The sequence below is a fragment of the Eutrema salsugineum genome, unplaced genomic scaffold (genome assembly GCF_000478725.1).
Source record: "Eutrema salsugineum unplaced genomic scaffold, Eutsalg1_0 scaffold_13, whole genome shotgun sequence".
NCBI lineage: Eukaryota > Viridiplantae > Streptophyta > Magnoliopsida > Brassicales > Brassicaceae > Eutrema > Eutrema salsugineum.
The window spans coordinates 8404646-8425376 of NW_006256885.1; the positions used below are offsets into that span (position 1 = coordinate 8404646).

Sequence of the window (20731 nt, forward strand, 5' to 3'; positions counted from 1 at the left end):
GCGATGTCTATCCATAGATATTCGGATGGTGATTAGAAGAATAATTTAAAACATAAATTGGTCCTAATGACTGTCAGTAAAGTAGACAAATTAAATTAATTAAATTAATTAAATTAAAGGTTTTTAGAAAAGAATTGGATGTCGACGAAATATCGTCTTTCCAAAATAATTTGGATATATTGGGAAAAAAAACAAAAATTGTGTATGTCGGCGACACGAGTAACGGCTGTGTATTTAACTATTAAGACGAAAAAAACATTTATTTAAATCCCGATTGGACAACAGTCACACCGTAGCTTCTACAAGTCACAATTGTCTGCACTTCTAATTGAACCTCAATGTTTCAATCCTAACAACTTAACCCACATTTGCAAACAATCATGACTAAGCCTCGAAGAAACTAGCAAAGAGGCTCTGAAGCTTCACAAACGTTTCACACATATCCACCATTAACAGGAATGATTTGACCATTGATCCATTCACTACCATCACTAGCCAAGAAACCAACAAGAGGCACCACGTCTTTGGCTTCACCGAGCCTCCCAAAGGGAGACTCCGTGGCTATACTTTCTACCAACTCCGAGCTCTTTCCTTCATAGAACATATCAGTGGCGATGGGTCCTGGAGCAACACAGTTTGCAGTGATTCCAGTTCCTTTGAGCTCTTTTGCAAGAATCTTAGCCATAGTTTCCACAGCTGCTTTTGATGCTGCATAGGCTCCGAATCCTGGCTTTAAGGCTCGAGTCGAGGAAGATGACAGGAGTATGATCCGACCACCGCCTCCTTGTTTTAGCCTATTGGCAGCTTCCTTGCTGCACAAGAACGCTCCTTTTGTATTGACACTACAAACAAGCAGAGAGTGATCAAGAACAGATGTACGTAGCAGCGGTTGAAAGAACAAACCTTTAATTGAAATTTGATTCGAAATCAGACATACAGATATCAACAACATTGGAACAATAGTGGATTAATGGAGAGTGATCAAGTACAGGTATGTGACAATGGCTGAAACACACGTAATGAAGTATACTAAAAGGAATCAGGTTTCTGACTCAATAACATAGAGCATATCACATCTGATTCGAACCAAACTAAAAAATTGCTTACTTTAGCAATATTTAGATGTAAGACAAGAATCAAATTAAAATGAACAATCTCGAGTATAGCACAGAACTCAGTACCTGAAAGTGCGATCAAAATCTTCTACTGTTGTGTCTGCGAGCGTAGGGTACTTAGGATCGAGGATTCCAGCCGAGTTAACCAGAATGTGAATCGGCGACTCGAAGGCGCTCTCCGCCGCATCGAACAGCGATTTGACCTGGATTGGTTCGGAGACATTGGCCTGAACAACAATCGCTCTTGGTCCTTTTCCGGTGATTTCTTCCCTGGCTGGTAAATCGTTGATCTCCGCCGCGACACGCTCCGCATCGGCGGATTTAGTGGTGTAATTGACGACAATCCTCGCACCGAGTTCAGCGAGGTGAATCGCTATCGCTCGCCCAATACCACGAGAGGAACCGGTGACTATGGCGACTCGGCCGGCGAGAGGAAGCGGCGTTTGCGAATTTGACGACTTTGCAGCCATGATTAATCGGGAAGTGCTTCTTCTTTGTGGTCTGATCCTTCAATATATTAGATTCATATCGTATGAAAGCAGCCTCGAACTTTATATTTTAACAAATTGACCCCCTTTCTTCTTTTATTTTGGTCAACACCCCTTTCTATTTTGATGTCTAAAGATTGTGCCCCATTTATTTCCCCTTCAATGTCATTTGATCCCATTTGGCATAATTAATTTTAGTCAAAACTTTGTTGCCTAATTGAAACCAAGACATTGTATTTGAACAAAAATAAGGGAATGAAGATAATGAAGTATATAAATCATTTGATAGTAAGAATTTATGATTTTATGGCATATTGACTAACATTTTCCATACAAAATATTGAAATTTTATCTGGACAATATACCTCATAAAGTAGGATATCTAATTAATCAGGATTTCAGCAAATATTTTGTTTTCCTAAAATATTAAGACAATTGAAAAACAAACTTTTTGTAATTGACTGCGAAAACCCACAACTTTACCGAACTATCTTCAAATAATCTAAAACAACAACATTATCAATTCCCACGTAATATTTAAAATTAGGTTAAAATCTCCAAAGTAACACATTTACTAGATCAATTAATTTCAAAGGGTTCATAGACTTACGCAACTAATTAAGGTCATCTTATCAACCCACTAATAACCACATTCACTTTATTAAATCAAAATTCCAGTACCATTTGCTGTAATTGATATAAACGAAATCACACTATAAGAGAATTATTTGATCCAAATAATTCCTTTGAATCAAAATTACGAGCTGTTCTAGCCTGTCATACGAACACCAATCTTTCTCTGCTTCAACGACAAATTCCATTATGTACGATGTGGAGGATATGGAAAAGTCGGAATCTACTTGTTTACCAAAAACAGAGTAATTCCTGGAGAAAGGATTTGAAACAAGCTGTCATGGATGCAGAAGAATGGACTTCTATCCTCAATTCTGAAGAGCAGCCGAGAAATCAAAATTTGCATATGAGAAATTCTGAGACTCACTCTCATTGGGCGGCACCAAAACCAGGTTTCATCAAATGCAATTTTGATTGTCGATATAGAGAAGCAACACAGTCTCTGTCAGGCTGGATTATAAGGGACTCTCAAGGATTCTATTTAGGAGCTGGCCAAGGGCTTGGAAGACAAGTAATAAATGTCTTAGAAGCAGAATTACAAGCTTTATTGATGGCAATGCAGCATACATGGAGTTGTGGATATCGTCGAATAATCTTCGAAGGAGATAATCAGATGGTTTTCAAATTACTTACAGGTAAAGTGTAAAACTTCAAGCTACATAAATGGATCAGAGATATCAAATGGTGGGGAGAGAAATTCGAATCAATTGACTTCCAATAGGCACCATGATCCTGTAACAAAGCTGCAGATCGTTTAGCAAGAGAACCTCTAATTCCTAATAATTCCTTTGTATTTCATTTTTATGTCCCTTACTACCTTGTTCAAATCCTCCATGAGGATCATAACACTTTGTATTTACAATAACATCAATGAAATATGCAGACGTTAAAAAAAAAAAAAAAAAACAAAACAAAACAAAACGAAATCACACTAATCGCATAGGCTATACTTTGATAATTTAAAATGTTGGTACCATTTGAAAAAAAACAGGAAAATAGAAGGGCTCGATTCGCTTTGGACCCAAAAATTACGGAGAGTTACCATAAACCCGCCCATCTCACCAAACTCTCAACGTTCAAAAAAAAAGTTGAATCCCTTTTCTGGTTTTCTTCGCGTCGTATCGTAAGAAGAGAAGAAGAGCCATCTCTCTTGAATCTGGGGACTTTCAGATTCTTGGGTTTTCTTTATTTTGTCTTTGAAAGGAAATTTTCTTGGGTCAATCTTCGTAATCAGACACGGGTACGCTTCGTTCTTCAATATTCATCTGCTTTACTTTTTGCTGACATTCGAAACTCTGTTCATACCCTCTTTATTGATTAGGGTTACTACTTCTCTTCTTTAATTGATCCTTTGGGATTCGAATTCATAAGACCCATTTTCGTTAATTCATCACTATAGAATAGATAATCCCTTTCATTCGATGATATTTATGTTTATTGTTGTAAAAGATTAAACTTTTAAGAATTTGAAGTAATCGTTTTACTCAATTATCTGCGGGAATTCAAAATTTATCCGGAGAATGATTCGTTCCGTTCGATTCACCAAAAAGATTTGATTGTCATTTTTTGATGGAATTGAGTAATGGTTTTAGTCTAATCCTCATGAAAATGGGTCAAGATTGATTTTTTTTTTTCCCTTATTCGGATATGGTTTACATTTATTGACTATGTTCATTTTGGTAAAGTTATTAGAGAAACGAACCTCTCTTATTCTCAGATGATTGTTTATATTCTCTATCTTGTGTCAGTTGTGTATATCCGATACTGTATATATAAACTAAGGTCAAGAGGTGAAGAGAATTTACGCTATGATCTTGCTTGTTGACTTTATTGTGGCATATTGTTTTCAGAGTATCCAGGAGGAAAAGATGGGGAGAAATCTCGGTTCAGCGTTTAGACAAGAGTTAGCTAATCTTGACAAAGACCCAGATACTTACAAGACTGCAATGAGCAATCTGAGATCTATTGTGAAAGATTTGAGTGCAAAAGTGATTCACGTGTTTGTTGCTCAAGTTTCTGAAACCAAAGAGATCGGTTCTGAGTCAGGTGGCTACACGGTTTCTCTCTTCGAAGACCTTGCCCGTGCTCATGGAGTAAAAATTGCTCCCCATGTAGAGATGATCATGCCGGTTATCATCAGGACATTGAGCTCTGGTGAAGGGTCCTTAGGTGTTCAACAGGCTTGCTCAAAGGCGGTAGCTGCTATGGCTAGATATGGAATTGATCCTGCAACACCGGAAGATAAGAAAAAGAATGTGATTCATTCTCTTTGTAAGCCTCTCTCTGATTCTCTTCTAGATTCGCAGCATCAACAGCATCTTGCTTTGGGGTCTGCTCTCTGCTTGAAGTCACTTGTGGATTGCGATAACTGGCGATTTGCTTCTCCTGAAATGGTTAATAAGGTTTGCCAAAGCTTAGCTGTTGCTCTTGAAGCCACTTCAAGTGAAGCCAAGTCTCATATGGCACTTGTCATAGCTCTTGCTAAGCACAATCCTTTTACCGTTGAAGCATATGCAAGGCTTTTGGTGAAGTCCGGTTTGAGGATTCTGGATTTAGGTGTTGTTGAAGGAGATTCTCAGAAACGGCTTTTAGCTATACAGATGCTCAACTTTCTGATGAAGTATCTGGATCCCAAGAGTATTTGTTCTGAGCTAGAGCTTATATTCCAGGAGCTGGAGAAACACCAGAAAGATCAGATGCATTTTGTCAGAATGGCTGCATACGAAACCATGAGAACAGCAGAGAGATTAATAGGAGAGGCAGATCCGATGGTGGATGCAGAGAACTGCAACAAGACCCGAATCTCGCTCAGCGGATCAGTCAAGTCTACACCAAGTCTGGGAGCACATGACCCGTGGAGTGTTAACAGTAGACATGACGGGAGTTATGTAAACGCTCAAGACGATGAAGATGTATTGTTTTGCGGTGTAGCCAGTGGAAGAACTGCTGTCTCAGGCTCTCCTTTGGTGACTTTTGATGACCATAACCAAAGAACCGGTTCTGTGATCGAGAGTCCAAGATTTGGAAATCAGGTAAAAATGCTACAAAACTTTAAAAGCTATATCTCTTGTGTCCGTTCTTTTTTAAAAAAAGGTTTCATTGTTCTGCTACTTTGGTTTCAGATTCATTTTTCTGGTGTTGAAGATGATAACATAGAGTCAGTTTGGTTCCATCAGAGGAACAGAAGCTCTGACTTTAACGAATCTGTGGGTTCTAGGACCAATCGCTCAAGACGTTCAAGACGAAACACGAAGAAGCGACAATCAGGAGACATGAGTTCGATACATCACAGGCACGGTTTCACACAAGATCCATTCACTGAGCTACTAGAGAACAGAAAGCAGCTGCAACAATACAGTCAAAGCTCATCATCATCATCAATATATGATAGCTCTGGTACTACTACTCCAACCAACACAACAGAAGACATCTGTGAGAAACCGAAGTCGGATTTGGATTCTGAGGCCAAACTCAAGACAGGAGACTCGAGAATGATCAGGAGCAAGCGTGTGTTGAGATGGGGATTGAGTTTCTTGTCAATTGCAGTTGCAGGATTTGCTTCTGTCATGTGGGTGCATCTGCAAGACGACATGATGCCTCCTTATCTTGTTCCTACTTGAAGCTTTAAGGGATGAACATAAAAAAGGCTTAGATCTTACTTAGGTTCAAATTGTAGTGCTAGGTTCTCTTGTTCTTTTGTCAATGTGTGGATCTTGTTCAAATACTAGTTTGTTTTCTTTTCCTCAAAGAATTTCTGTCTTCTTCAGTAATCGTTACTGATCTAATCTAATCATTTAGTATCAATTTTGTTCAGGAACCGGAGTGAGGAACCCAAACCATATAAACGGATCCTCGCAATAATTTCATTTAGCTAAACCGGGAAATTTCAAGTTGGGACGAACCGAACATGCAAACCAAAAAAGACAAAACCTTAAGTTGGTGGTGTGTGTACAAGATCACAAACTGAGACATACCAAAAATTTCCCAGAATTCGAAAAAAAAAGGTTACAGAAGAAGAGTTTCACTACGAGGTATTTGTTCTACAGGTTAGTCTTCCTCTGCGCCTGCACCTGCGGCTGCTGCAGCGTCTCTCCTTGGTCCACCTGCTTGTTTCGCCATTATAATCTGCACATTATACATACACCAGAGTATAAGTATGTATGCTTTACTCATTGTGATATGAGTGTTAAATTTAAGAGTATGATGTAATCAAAACAACTTAAGGAAGCGACGTTTATATGTTGATCGTTGCAGATACAATTGCATTAAGTGAACACTTTCTTCTAATTTATGGAATGGAGCAACTTTAGGTGATATAACTAAACTGAGAAACTGGTTGGTTCACTAAAGATTAAATCAGGTCGGTTTGTGCATACCTGGTCTACGCGAAGTACTGTGCATGCAGCATCAGAAGCATACTTAAGAGCAAATAACCTGCACAAAAAGACTTTGTGCCTTAGTGATAAATAAAATTAAAAGGTTCAGAAAAAAATATACTTCAGCTTCTTCATTTCTTTGTGAGCGGAACAAAAATACCAGAGTATGATACAATGATGTAATGGCTGAAAGGCAATGTGAAACTTACTTGGTTGCAAATAGATCCCATACTTTTGTCTCTGAGACATCTTTACAAGCACCTTCCTCCAAGTCAATTCCTAGCTTTGTGTTTCCAGATCCGTGTCCAGTATATAGAGAGGCTATGATTTCCATTGCATTGAGGCCAGCATTATCTGCGAGGGTTTTTGGTACAAACTCAAAGCTCTCTGCGTATTTGGAGATGGCATATTTATCCAACCTGAAAAATCGAAGTACAACCCAAGTTTAGCCACCACACAGGCAGTGTTGTATAAAAAGCTAGCCTACAATGATTCATGATCCAAAATGATAGCATCAGATAAACTGAGTAAAAGAAAGTACCCTGTTTCGGCGTTGGCATATTCCTTCAATCTCTGTGCCAATTCTATTTCAGTAGCTGCAGCCCCAGGAACGATACGGCTATCTCTGCACATGGCCTGACAAGAAGAGCACGAGTCATAACAAAAGTCAAGACAATTGCACACTATTCGGAAAAGGAAAATAGACACTGAAAAAAGATCCTTAAACCAGCAAAGATCACCTTGTATGTATTAACTCCATCGTCAACAGCTCTTTCAAGGTCGTCCAAAATGCTATCTGTGCTTCCACGCAAAACTACTGTAGAGATTGAGTTACCACCCTCCTCATTTCTTGCAATAGTGACCTAAAGACATCACAAGCAGACAGAGAATTGCATATGGTCGATGAAAGACAAATATAATTAACCAAAAAGACAGTAACTGACTTCAGAGTACTTACTGTAACACCACCAATTTCCTCAACTGATATGGAATCAACGTAACCCAGATCATCAGGGCTAGGCCGGCTTAGCTTCAACTGTTTAATAATCATGAAATATTAAAAACTAGAAAAACACCCTTAGATAACCTTAGAGAATGTGAATGAACAACACTTACATGAGCGACAGCCCCAGCTGTCCGGCAGAAACGCCTCAGTTCGAACTTTGAGCTGATTTTCAGGACCATTATCCTGCCAAGGAAATTCACATTAGAATTGAATGTAAAAGACATGTATATCATAAGCAGCTACAATGGAATGTCCAGGGGTATCAAAAGGGAAAGCGATGAAAACAGCAAAAAAGAATTGACAAAATATTAGGGTCTACACATACTTGTAGCGCTCACAGAAATGCAATGCCATTTCTCCAACTGGTCCCCCACTAACAATGACTTTGGCTCCTGATTCAGCAACAGCTTTGATCAACTCCTCAACTTTAGCTTCCTCTGTTTTGGCATAGTTCTCCAACTAGAAAACCAAAAAGAAAATGTTATAATATGGTTTACAACCCACAACATTCTTGAGAAGGCAATTTAGTAATCTTGGTATTTTCAAAAGAGAGAATAGTAGTGATATTTTTACCCCCCATCACATTGAAAGCGTAGGGTGAAAATTTAGAGATTCCACGCTGTAAGAACGAATCAACTAACCTGCTCAGCACTATGAATCAAGACGGTTCCTTTTGTTTCTGTTGCATTAGTATCAACGCCACCAGCAAACACAGCAACCTGAAGAAAGTATAAAAAGGGTTCAGCGACATTCAGCTTTTCAAAACAGGAAAGACATACCCACAAAGCTACAATTCTTTAAGGGGCAAATATTCGATCAAATCAGAAGAAAAATAAACATGGCACCAAGGGTATAACAAAAGAAAGTGAACCTTTGCCTTCTCCATTCGCTTTATGCTCCCAACAGCATCACTTTTCAAGACCATACCGCGGACTATGCAAGAATTGTGCAAACCTCCTCCCAAAAGCTTGGCAACACGGACATTGTCTACATTGAAGTTTGTTGGGTTCTTTGGGCAGACTTGAATGCATGCCTGAAAAATAAGTAAACACATTAGCTAAAAGCTTAATCAGCGGTCCTTGAAGAAATCAAAATCTGAAGAGTGAAACAGGAAATAAGTCATAAAAGAATAGCAAGGAAGAGTTACATCAGCTACTAAAGAGCATATGATTTCCTCTTGCCCAAACTGCTTGCTTGCAACAGCTGCTCTCATTCGAAATACAACTTCATCCTTGTTACGCACATCCATGGTCTCAGAACCACTCTCAACCAGTTGTTCAAGAATTTCAACAGCCTGCACATAAAAGATACTTAGACACACAAGAGAAATAAAATAATAAAAAAGGTACCAAACAGCAATTCCAGTATTTTTTACCAACCTTAATGATTGCTTTATTATATCCACTAATGATCTCACTAGGATGCAGCCCCATCCTGATAAGCTCTTCGGCGTTTTGAAGAAGCTCACCAGCAAAAGAGATAGTCAGATTGGCTCCATCTCCGATTTCTTCTTGCTGGGCTTTTGCAGCTAAAACAAGGATTTTCGCAGCTGGGTGCTGAATCTCCAGTTCATTCACAATGGTGGCAGCGTCATTTGTGACAAACAGTTTGTCTAAATGATTGATAACCATTTTATTCATCCCTACAACAGTAGAAACAAAGATGTATCAGATTCCAACAGCTATAAGAAAGTGTTTGTTTAGCACTACTAGTAACAATGAATAGACTCAGTTCTAATCCGAATCTAAGTCCATGGAAAACACAGATCAGGTTTGCTCAAAATCCTACTTGGAACTATAAGAAAAAACAAAACAAGCTGAGACGAGACGGCGAGAATGAGGATTCATCATTTCCAATAGAAAGTGTCAGATCGAAGAAATATACTTGCTGATCCACACAAAAAAGTATAAAAATGAAGGGATTAGATCCCAGAGAAAAAAAGGAAACTCCAACAATCGAAACAATACGAACCATTGGGGCCGAGAGAGGTGCGAGTAATGATGGAGAGCTCCTTGCAAGCTTCGATGTTCTTAATGACCGCCTCGTCTAGACCGGAGAGATGCCTGTAACCTTCTTTAAGCATCGACTGGATACCATACGGCTGCATCGACATACCCATTCTCTCCGATACCGATCTATACGCCTTGTGCTTGCGTCAGTAGAACAAAGAAGAAGAAAAACCCTAAAAGTAGAAGCGACGAAATGAGGGAGTAAAAGTGAGAGAGAAGGCTCTGGTGTGAGTTATAGTGGGCTGGATTGCCCTAGAATAGCTTTCGAGGTTTTCAAATACTCCCCGATTCTTCAATTTTGGGGTTTCTTAAACGGCGTCGTTTTAACTTTCAGACAAATTTTAATCCGTGGGTCCTTGGGAGAAACTTAAATCTCGAGGATGAAATTAAGATTATACGAAAGTTTAGGGACCACAAGAAGAAATCATGAGTTTTTGTTTTATCAGATGTTCGTCCTTAGAAGGAACAAAACAGAATGTATAATCAGTTTAGAAAAAAAAAGCACAGAAACCACAGATTAAAGATGTGTATTCGGTTTTCAGGAATCCAAAGCCTGAAGGGAAAAAAAAACATAATCAAAACTAGGTTCTTAAATTAAAGTCATCTTTCCTCGCAAAGATATCAGCTTTCAACACAAGTGAGACGTTTCCCCAGAAGTTCCATCAAGAGCCTAATTACAAACAAGCAAACAGAAAACGTATCAGAATCAACAAGCTCAGAAACCGTCAATTGGTGGATCATTGGGTTTTAAGCAAGTGTACCTGTTTCTTTTGCTTGATCTTCTTATCTCTGATGATCTTTTGTCTTGTCTCATAGAACTTGAAATCATCAAGTATACATGTCTTGCTCAAATGCTCCTTGAAGATCTTTATGATTTTGGTTCCATGTTCCAGATTCACCTGCAGGAAAACCACAACCCTTTGATTAGAATTCAAAAAGCTTTAACCTTTCACTTTCACACATGGTCCAACACTTGTGTAAGGGAAGTTTAACGAACCTCTTGAGTGTCTCTGCTATTGGTGACGGGCTTGTTATCATTATTTGCAAGTGTTATGTGCCTCAAAAGACTGTTTGGTACATCTTTGATTATATGCCACTTCACAGGGAAGCAACCAATCCATTTATCTTGTTGCCAATACTCCATTGTCTTGTTGAAATCAACTGGGCCAACCATCTCCGCAAGACCAACAAACTGCCCACTTGCATTCACCTGCAGATAAACCAAAGTTAACAGCGGATTACCTAATGTAAATTCTATAAGGATATTGCACTAGCCGTTGAGTCTCCGCAATACTGACCGAGAACAGAAGATACACAGGACACTCTTGGGAATTCTCTTTGGCTTCATAATATGCAGCATTCAACTTCTTGTTGCCAGTTGGTGTGCTCGACCAAACGCCATACTTTATACTGTTGTGAACATCATCTTCGCTGTACGACTTAATCACAAAGAATTTCGCTTTCGTGAATGTTTCAGGGAAATTCTCCCCCTTGTAGCGCTGGAGATCAACCGCTGGAACGTCTTGCTTCATTGTCTCCAGCATAGTAGAGTTCAGACCTTGTGGATTCTTGACATCACTACTTCTTGGTCCTCGACAAAGCTCATTAAGCCTTTCAGCTTTTTCTTCAGTATACCCACGACCGTAATTGAAGCTTCTGGTCTTTCTATAACCATCAACAGGATACCATCCTCTCCCAAGTTTCCAGGAATCATAGCCAAAAGTTCCATAAGCATGACCAGAGTCGATTACATTCCCGTAGAGTCCATACAGTCCATGGTTGGAATATAACTGATCATTATATCCAAATTGCTCAAAACTCAGTGCGTCTTGTGAGCTGTGTGGACTCTGCTCAAAAAGAAAAAAGAGCACATTGGATTTGGACCCAATTGTTAGACGCAAAATTCTCAAGTCCCAGCCTAAAGGAAGAAGAAAACAAAACACAGATTCTATAGCCATAGAAAGATAAGAGATTGTAAGGTGTGATGAAATAGAACCAGCATACCATGAGATGTGAAAAGGTACTTGAATTGCTGTTGTGGCCATAACCAAACCTCGGATCCTGGTAGCCACCAGAGGGATAGTTTGGCGGGAAGTAACCCCACGGGTATGAACCAACCGAGTCTCCACCATTTAGCAGATTGCCAGCATTCATATTAAGCCTTCTTTCGCTTCCATAAGAAGATGGAGCAGTAAATTCACCATAAGGTACATGGCCATACTGGTGCTGAAGAGATCCCTTCTCACAAAACACACTCAGTTAACAAAATGTGCTAGACTTAAATCAACAACAAGCAGAACAATATAGATCTTTCGCCACAACATAAATATAGCTTACAAGACTCATAATTTCAAAAGAGTAGCAAGCAAATACCTTATTACGGTTCCTAGGGACTTCGCTTGCATCTGAACCTAAAGACAACTCCTGAAACAAATCTGCTGTTTCTGCACCAGTTATATACATACAAGAGCCAGTTAGTCTTTCTGGTTACAAAACCTCAAAATCCAATTGCCTAGTCCGAGCAAACAAATACTGGTGAAATTCAACCCTTAAGCAGAACCAACAAAAGAAAAAACATAATTTATATATCATCTATCTTCTCACAAGGTTAAACGTCACAAATCAATCCAAAATAGACAACCTATGATAGATGCTGACAATATAATCCCCTCGCTTGTTTAAAATATTGAAGTTCGAGACAGACAACCAAAGGATACAAATCAATAGCTAAAAAAGTTCTACGATTAGCAGAAAATATAACTTCCGATACCAAAAAAAAAGGGAGAATCAAAATGAACATACCCAGAAGAGGGAAACTAGTGACGAGACGATCAGAAGAAGCGGCTCCAGCCATATCGAGAGTATCAAAAAAAGGCAGAAGCTTTAAAGGAGGAAAACCCTAGAAAACGTCAGTGAGCTTTCGGCAAATGGAGAAAACGCAGCCTCGAAAAACCCAGAGCCTTCGGGGTTTATAGAAAGTTCCGTTCTTTTTTTTTGTTTCTTCGTCTTCTCCTTTAACGTAAGGCGGTGATAAGAACGAAATGCCCAAATGGGTAAAATTAACGAGGAATTCAAAGCGACAAAAACAACAAAATCAAGTTCAATTTTTTTCTTCTTAAAGCCAAAAAGATAAGGCTCTTCTTCTTAATTGACAATATTTTCGTCACACGAGAAGATTCTGAAAATTGACGTTGATTGCTTTTATTAGAGGTCCCTTAATTACTAAAATCAAAAGAACAAAGCAATAAAGCGTATAGCTAACTTATGAATGTCCGTCCCTCATGTTTTGCTTAAATTCGATACCTTCAGGACTTTTGCTTAAGAGCAATTATCATGCAATATTCCATTTGCTTAGAATGTGTTAATCCTTGGTTGTAGCATATACACATATACGAATAAAAATATTTGCGAGGATAAAACAAACTTGTTTGATATTGTTGTCATGCGAAGAATAATGAACTTTCAATAAAAAGCTAATCGATAATTAGTAGATTGATACATATGTTTTATAATATAGAATGTTATCATTGTTGGTCGGGTCGGTCTAGATACCAAAATGGTGAAATTATGACCTTCATCTAAATTTTTTTCTTTCTCCTAGTGTTGTTAGCCTGATACAGAATTTTACTGGTTGGTATAGCCGTAAAGATAATTGTATAGTAAACAAATGATTTATAGATTGGGGTACTTGTTTAGCTATCTAGAAAAAAAAATTATGAATAAATAGAACGTAGATGCTCCACAAACAATTATATTCGGAAAGGCCAATAAACCACAAAGTTTACTGAAGTTCTCATAGAACGGGCGGCTCAAGCATTTAACCGACACAAGCCAGGGGTTCTAGAGATGCGAGGCTTCTCCTAAAACCCTTTGCAATGCACGAACGACTCAACCTTGGCTAAATAGTCTAAACCTTACGTTTCGAGATCGACCATAATTCTACTTTTTAACCTTATAATTGGATCAGAAGTTCCAATCTCCCGAAATATTGTATAATTTTTTTTAAGCTCGTTAAAATAGTTAATTAAAACTTGAATTCACTTCCCGTCCTAGCTAAAACCACCTCTCTCATCTCCTCCATTTCGTGACTCTTCGACTCATCGTGTGATTCTTTCTCCGCTCGAGTCTTATACCAAAATAAAAAGTTATAATCTACATCTCTTAATCACTCGTCAAATGTGTCAACCAATCCTAAATACCAAATCACTGACTTTTATACAATGCATTATGCATAAAGTGTGATATGTTTTTAGCAAAAAAAGTGTGATATGTTTCACCGATCTCCATGAATTAAATTATCATGTGACGTGAGGTTTTGAAATGTTTTGTTTTGTTTTTTTTGTTAAAGGGCGTTTTGAATTTATTTTATTTTTTTGCTAAAAGGTTTACTATAAAAGATACAAAGCCAGCGAGGCGCACCCATAAGAACCTAACAAAGGAATCATAATTGAACCATATATGTACAGTAGTTAACATCTAACTAGAATCGAACCAGAGTTTCGTTTAGAGCAATAACTCTTACAATAACCAACAAATTAATTGATCACCGAATAACTCTTACATTAACCGACAGCTTTTCATTTTGAAATGTTGAGTTTCTTTAATCCCTTTAACATAAAAATAAAGAAGAGATAATATACTCTTAGGTATGTTTATTATTTTCTTAACCAATGTTTTACAATACATATAAGTTCGTCAAACTATATATCCCCGACTAATATTTTTACATATAATGAGACGTTTAAGCGATGTAACTACAAATTTATGATGAAAAGATTTACATAGAATAAATGCAAACTAAAAAAGTAATTTTTTTTTTGAAGAACATGAAAACATACTAAAAAAATAACACTAAACAAATAATAATACTGATATCACAGTTATCGAATACATATTTAATTAGAATTACCTTATAGAAAATTAACCGATGTAGTGTTGTGCTGGTTTTTTTAATTTATATTTGTGGTGCACTGGTGCATACACACCGTATACGATACAAACGATACAACTTTTAAGCGTACAAGACACAAGGGATATATCATATATACATCGTATATACGACTGTATTACTGTAAGTACCGTACCTGCGTACCAAAACAATATGCCTACACGCACTGTTCGTGTCTATAATTATATAAACAACGCATTTACGTCCGAATTTATCTATTTATAATTAACTAGTTTTTCTTACAAATAATATTTGTAGACGACGTTAAAAAGAAAGACTTGTAATAAGAATATTTAATTAATAAAATATCAGCCACAGAAAGAAAAATGCACGCGAGGAACCCAAAGCGGAACAGCGATAGCCAATAGAAAAGTGTTGTAGCCATTAGGCATCAGCCATTAGGAACACTGACGAACAGAAAAAAAAAAGTTAACGTTGCAAAACGATTTTTAAAAAAGAAAAATAGAAATAGGTAAAAATTCACAAAATATACTCCTTAGAAGGAAAAAAACTGAAAAAGTGAATCAATCCATCTCCCAAGGAAAAAAAAAAACTTATTTTCATAACTCAGAAATCTCTTTCCAAAATTTGCACCTCTTCTTCATCGTCATCTTCATCTTCTTCTTCATTATTAACCCTAAATCTAGCCGCTACTATCTCTCTCTCTAGGTTTCTCTCTCTCTACCTGTATCTCTATCTCTTGTGTCTACTTCACAGCTTAGAAGTTTTTCACATTGAAATCGTCACAGCTCAAGGAGAAGGAGCTAATCGGTTTCTCATTTTTGGAAACTCGAGCGGAGATCTGAAAGTTTTTGTTCTGGATCGATCCTGCTCCGCTCTCTTCATCTTCCGATCATCTTTATTTTTGAAGTATTATCTAGCATCGATCTTCTGGTAATTAGACTCTGACATCTTCGATTCGATTCCGGTTGTGGTTGTTGTGCTGTGACTTTGTTCGTACATTTTTCATGACTTTGCGAAAGATCGTAATTTTGGAAGATGATCGAACATATTTTATGATACTGACGAATGGTTACAGTTAGCTTTAGTCGAATCTATGTTACTTTTGCTTTGGATTTGTATGTGCCTGTGAGAAATGAAAATTATCCGGAGTTTGTGTTTGTCGATCTATGGGCTAGGAAATGTTGTTGGTCTATTGGCGTTGTTATCTTCCATCATCAGCTCTTTGTAAATGCGTTCACTTTAGGAAGCTTCACTAGTTGATGAATTCGATTACTGTGGAGCCAAATATCACTCGTCGCAAGATCTAAATGTGGTCACAAATGTTTTTCTTGTGGTGGCTTTTCCGTTTGATTGTTTATGGAAAATGAATGCTCGTAATGTAAGCCATGGTTTCCTCTATTATATGAGATTGCCATTACTTTGCTATCTCTATTGATTTGTTTTAAGCACTTTCCTGATAAAGAATCCGTTTTACCTTGATAATTGCCCTCTTATCAGTTAGTTAATTATTCACCTTATACCAGTGCTAGCTCATATATGTGGAATGCCGCAAAAAAAATTTCCTTCGCCTTTTGTTTTGTGGATTATAGCATCAAGTAAGCTGTTATTTACCAAAACCTCACACTCCTCTTTTTTTTTTATGCCACAGGTAATCTAAAGAGGTGACCGTAAGAAAAATAATTTTACATCTTGCATGGAGTAAGAATGCCAGAGTTAAGAAGTGGAGCAAGGAGATCGAGACGCCTTGACGATCAGCCTAACCCTCAGCTAGTTGAACAAGCAGAAAATATCGCACTTCCTCCTCAGACTGCAACAAGAAGAAGAGGTGGTGGTAGAGGAAGGGGGAATGCTGCTTTAGCTAAAGGGGCGGTACCTCCAAGACCAACAGCTGCCGGTAGGGGCAGGGGTATCAGGTTGACAGACTTAGAGCCAGAACCTTGTGAGGTTCGCCCAGCTGCAGGTGCTCTAGGGGCCGCTGAACCTGCTTTAAATCGAGCTGAAGGGGCAGCTGATAAGGATATTGCTGTGGAAGGCGGTAGCGCAGAGAAAATAGCTGCCATGGACGAAGATTCCAGCATGGCTCCAGTCCCTGAAAGGGTAATTTCTGTTAACCTCTAGGATATGTTTTGGAGTTCAACATACAGTATTCTTTCTTCACCAATCATTCATTATTTTGTAACCTTATAGATTTTTTGTTGATATGTGGTTTGCGAGCCATGCTAGTTGTCTTAAGCATTGTGTCAGCTTTTCATTTTCCTTTGAGAGAGATATTCACTATGATTTCATTTTGTGTATAGGTCCAAGTTGGAAATTCTCCTGTTTATAAGACGGAGAGGAAACTCGGTAAGGGTGGCTTTGGTCAAGTTTATGTTGGCAGAAGGGTGAGTGGTGGCAGTGATAAGATTGGAGCTGATGCAATTGAGGTATACTAGAAAAAAAGCCTGGTGAAAATCGTGGGGTTGAGACCAAAAACGTGAAAAATAATAAAAAGTTAATTCTTTTCCTTTTCAGGTAGCTCTGAAACTTGAACATCGAAATAGTAAAGGCTGTAGTTTTGGCCCACCGTATGAGTGGCAAGTGTACAAGTAAGACTTGCATATTTCCTTTCTAAATTTCCTGCCCAGTTTGTCTATCTCCTTATTTTTCACTACTTATCTATTCTTTCTTCTTTTTCTTATGTAAAGTACGCTCAATAGCTGTTATGGAATTCCTGCTGTACATCATAAGGGTCGTCAGGGAGATTTTTACATTCTGGTAAGCTTTTAGAATGAGCCTGGTTACATGTCGAGATTGATCAGGTATCTTTTATAAAGAAACATCTATTATTATTTCAGGTCATGGACATGCTTGGCCCTAGCCTCTGGGATGTTTGGAATTCTATGGCTCAATCGTAAGCACTTCGATCATGCTTTATTTTCATACCATCCATGCGCATGCAGATATTCTAAATTGTTGTCATATGTGGTAGGATGTCTCCACACATGGTAGCGTGTATTGCAGTGGAGGCGATATCTATTCTTGAGAAACTGCATTTGAAGGGGTTAGTTCCATTGTTTGTTGTTTCCAACTTGTTCCATTTATTTCGAACAAAAAAATACACATTTACAGCCAAAGTATCGCTATCGTTGAGCTGACTGTCATGCCGTGATCTATCTCGACATCAAACAAGGTTTGTGCATGGAGATGTGAAACCAGAAAACTTCTTACTAGGCCAGTCTGGCACAGCAGACGAGAAGAAACTTTACCTTATCGATCTTGGGTTGGGTGAGTTTCTGTAATATGTTTACAAACAACCTGTAACCGTTTTATTTATTCGTAATGTTTACATATATCATTTTTTATTTCAGCATCAAGATGGAAAGATTCGCATTCTGGCCAGCATGTTGAATATGATCAAAGACCAGATGTATTCAGGTAATTGGTGTATGTTATCTTTCCTACTTTTATATATACATATATGATATATATATATATATATTTTTTTCCTTACATCTTTATTATGCCTCATATGCAGGGGAACGATAAGGTATGCAAGTTGTCATGCACATCTTGGTCGTACTGGAAGTCGGAGAGATGATCTGGAATCTTTGGCTTATACATTAATATTTCTGATACGAGGAAGGTTACCATGGCAAGGTTACCAAGTGAGTTTTTCTGTCTTTCTATGCAAAACCTAAAACCTTGTAAGTCTTAGGTCTAGTCAATGATATATAGTTTTTGTACGCAGGGCGACAACAAGAGCTTTCTTGTTTGCAAGAAAAAGATGTCAACCTCTCCTGAACTGATGTGCTGTTTTTGTCCTCCCCCGTTTAAGCTGTTCCTCGAGGCAGTTACTAATATGAAGTTTGACGAGGAGCCCAACTATGCCAAACTTATCTCGATTTTTGATACTCTTATCGAGCCATGTGCTATATCTAGACCAATTCGAATTGATGGGGCTCTTAAGGTGGTTATCTTTGGTTCTTATGGTTTATTTTATCTATTTAAAGTTATTTCATCTAGTGCTGATATTTTTATTTTGCATGAACAGGTTGGCCAAAAACGAGGAAGATTGCTTATCAATTTGGAAGAAGATGAGCAGCCGAGGAAGAAAATCAGAATCGGCAGTCCTGCTACCCAGTGGATTTCAGTCTATAATGCACGTCGTCCTATGAAACAGAGGTAATTGTTACACATTTTAATGTTTGCTCATCACTCATATCTGGAGTATAAAGGTTTAAAACCTTCATAATTTGAATTCCTCTTTCTAACTGACCAGTTTGCTCTGCTGTCTCTAGCAAAACATATTATTTTAGGCTTTCCATTGATTGTGGCTTTAGTTATTACCTATTTGGGAAATATAAATAAGCCGGGATACCTTTTTTGGTACATTGCGTGGCTTTCCTTTGCGTGACTGGTCAGTCTTTGTTGCTCTTTGTAGATATCATTACAATGTTTCAGACACAAGGCTGCACCAGCATGTAGAGAAAGGTAACGAGGATGGCCTTTTCATAAGCTGTGTAGCATCAGCAGCTAATCTCTGGGCTCTCATCATGGATGCTGGGACTGGGTTCAGCTCTCAAGTTTATGAATTGTCCACAGTCTTCCTACACAAGGTAATTAAGCTGAAGCATCAGGATGCACATTTAGCTGTCGTCATGTCATGCCTATGCTCGATTATAGCAGCTCACCACTTGTTTTTGGATTCTTTCCAGGACTGGATTATGGAACAATGGGAAAAGAACTACTATATCAGTTCCATAGCTGGTTCAAATAACGGGAGCTCGTTGGTAGTTATGTCGAAAGGTTGGCATTCATGTCTGACGACAAAATTTCCTGATATGTCTTACTTGTTGAATCATTGGGGCATGAAGTCGTTTTACTTATTCTACTTCATGTAATGTGATGTGATAGGAACTCCTTATACTCAGCAATCGTACAAAGTCAGCGACTCATTCCCATTCAAATGGATTAATAAAAAGTGGAAAGAAGGATTTCATGTAACGTCCATGACCACCGCTGGGAGTCGTTGGGGTGTAGTAATGTCCAGGAACTCAGGCTATTCTGAACAGGTTCCCCATCTCTTAACCTTAGGCATTTCAACATTTCTTTATTTCCTTATTTTGGGGCACTAGAATGTCTTAGTGATGTCTCTCTGTGGTGTATTGTATATTAGGTAGTGGAGCTTGACTTTTTGTACCCAAGTGAAGGAATCCATCGAAGATGGGAGAGTGGGTACAGGATAACATCAATGGCTGCAACAGCAGATCAAGCAGCTCTCATATTGAGTATACCTAAACGAAAAATATCCGATGAAACCCAAGAGACTCTCCGCACTTCTGCTTTCCCAAGCACTCATGTCAAGGTTTGTTGTTGGCTATTTCACATTGGATTACCACCGGTGTTCTATGTACTGACTTGAACCTTTACTTTTTGGTTTTAGGACAAATGGGCGAAAAATCTGTACATTGCATCAATATGCTATGGTCGGACAGTTTGCTGAACAAACGCGCAGAGTACACCGTTTCAACCTCTCTCGCCTTACAACTTGAAGCTTCGGTTTCAGTACAATCCAAAGGTGTATCTTAACCAGGAGCCAACCTATGTGACTGTGTAATGAAATGAAATTTGTCTCTCGTATGTATGTAGTAAAGTACAAGATAAAAGTTACATGAAAAAGAAAAAAAAAGGATGTAGGAGAGATGCATTATTAGTAGAATCGAATGGCTTATTGTTGTATACCTGATTTGAGTACAGAATCAGGATGAAGCAACATGTTTGTTGTAGCGAACATATAAATCTGAGATGGCTTTGATCTTTTGGTCTCAAGTCTTTGCTTTCAAGTTGTTATATATAGTAGAATAAATTACATAGAAAGACACTTTACCACTTTCTAACTACAAAAAAAGACACATTCAGCTATTGAGGCACTTTCTCTATTTTTTGGAGGTTTGAAATTCCAAGCATACCCTTCATTAAATTCACGCTCTCCTTCTTCCTCCTGTTTCATCTCTCTCGTTCTTCCTAGTCGTAGTCGCCAAAAACACCATAAAATCACTAGCTTTGTTCATCTCAAGATAAGATATGCATTCATAGTTCTGTCAATTTAAGTCGAGAGATTTTCTCAATCCAAATCTTGAGACTGAATTTCCACTTTTATATTTTTATTGTCGTTACATTTCGGCATCTGCAGTATTTTTTTATCGTATTGTG

General features: G+C 38.1%; 5 protein-coding genes across 6 annotated transcripts; 2 read left to right on the forward strand and 3 right to left on the reverse strand.

Annotated features, from left to right (window-relative positions):
• Positions 1-241: 241 nt before the first annotated feature.
• LOC18024940 (NADPH-dependent aldehyde reductase-like protein, chloroplastic) lies at positions 242-1612 on the reverse strand. Its single transcript, XM_006408171.2, has 2 exons — positions 1182-1612; positions 242-842 (listed from the first exon to the last, which is right to left on the reverse strand). Exons 1-2 carry the CDS (start codon positions 1583-1585, stop codon positions 434-436), a joined length of 813 nt encoding a protein of 270 aa, XP_006408234.1. The 5' UTR covers positions 1586-1612; the 3' UTR covers positions 242-433.
• A 1756-nt stretch (positions 1613-3368) lies between these two features.
• On the forward strand, positions 3369-5856 carry LOC18024942 (protein SINE2). Its single transcript, XM_006408173.2, has 3 exons — positions 3369-3476; positions 4087-5268; positions 5359-5856. The coding sequence occupies exons 2-3, from the start codon at positions 4105-4107 to the stop codon at positions 5854-5856; spliced, it is 1662 nt and encodes a 553-aa protein (XP_006408236.1). The 5' UTR covers positions 3369-3476; positions 4087-4104.
• Positions 5857-6077: 221 nt separating this feature from the next.
• LOC18024943 (T-complex protein 1 subunit theta) lies at positions 6078-9869 on the reverse strand. The gene is made up of 13 exons (XM_006408174.2): positions 9590-9869; positions 8998-9260; positions 8766-8912; positions 8490-8651; positions 8260-8337; positions 7944-8077; positions 7729-7801; positions 7571-7648; positions 7353-7475; positions 7154-7248; positions 6822-7031; positions 6613-6670; positions 6078-6361 (listed from the first exon to the last, which is right to left on the reverse strand). The coding sequence occupies exons 1-13, from the start codon at positions 9735-9737 to the stop codon at positions 6284-6286; spliced, it is 1647 nt and encodes a 548-aa protein (XP_006408237.1). The 5' UTR covers positions 9738-9869; the 3' UTR covers positions 6078-6283.
• A 189-nt stretch (positions 9870-10058) lies between these two features.
• LOC18024944 lies at positions 10059-12687 on the reverse strand. Its single transcript, XM_006408176.2, has 7 exons — positions 12430-12687; positions 12001-12071; positions 11632-11865; positions 10926-11474; positions 10625-10837; positions 10389-10526; positions 10059-10297 (listed from the first exon to the last, which is right to left on the reverse strand). The coding sequence occupies exons 1-7, from the start codon at positions 12479-12481 to the stop codon at positions 10256-10258; spliced, it is 1299 nt and encodes a 432-aa protein (XP_006408239.1). The 5' UTR covers positions 12482-12687; the 3' UTR covers positions 10059-10255.
• Positions 12688-15116: 2429 nt separating this feature from the next.
• LOC18024945 (casein kinase 1-like protein HD16) lies at positions 15117-20344 on the forward strand. 2 transcript variants are annotated; one of them, XM_006408177.2, is made up of 17 exons: positions 15117-15469; positions 16188-16636; positions 16837-16962; positions 17051-17124; positions 17224-17293; positions 17374-17429; positions 17508-17579; positions 17709-17803; positions 17887-17953; positions 18054-18183; positions 18267-18485; positions 18570-18700; positions 18960-19134; positions 19234-19324; positions 19433-19590; positions 19695-19883; positions 19962-20344. In XM_006408177.2, the coding sequence occupies exons 2-17, from the start codon at positions 16244-16246 to the stop codon at positions 20019-20021; spliced, it is 2106 nt and encodes a 701-aa protein (XP_006408240.1). In that variant the 5' UTR covers positions 15117-15469; positions 16188-16243; the 3' UTR covers positions 20022-20344. The 2 variants fall into 2 exon arrangements, with proteins under 2 accessions (XP_006408240.1, XP_024015107.1); XM_024159339.1 differs by having other exon boundaries at positions 18267-18700.
• The last annotated feature ends 387 nt before the right edge of the window (positions 20345-20731 follow it).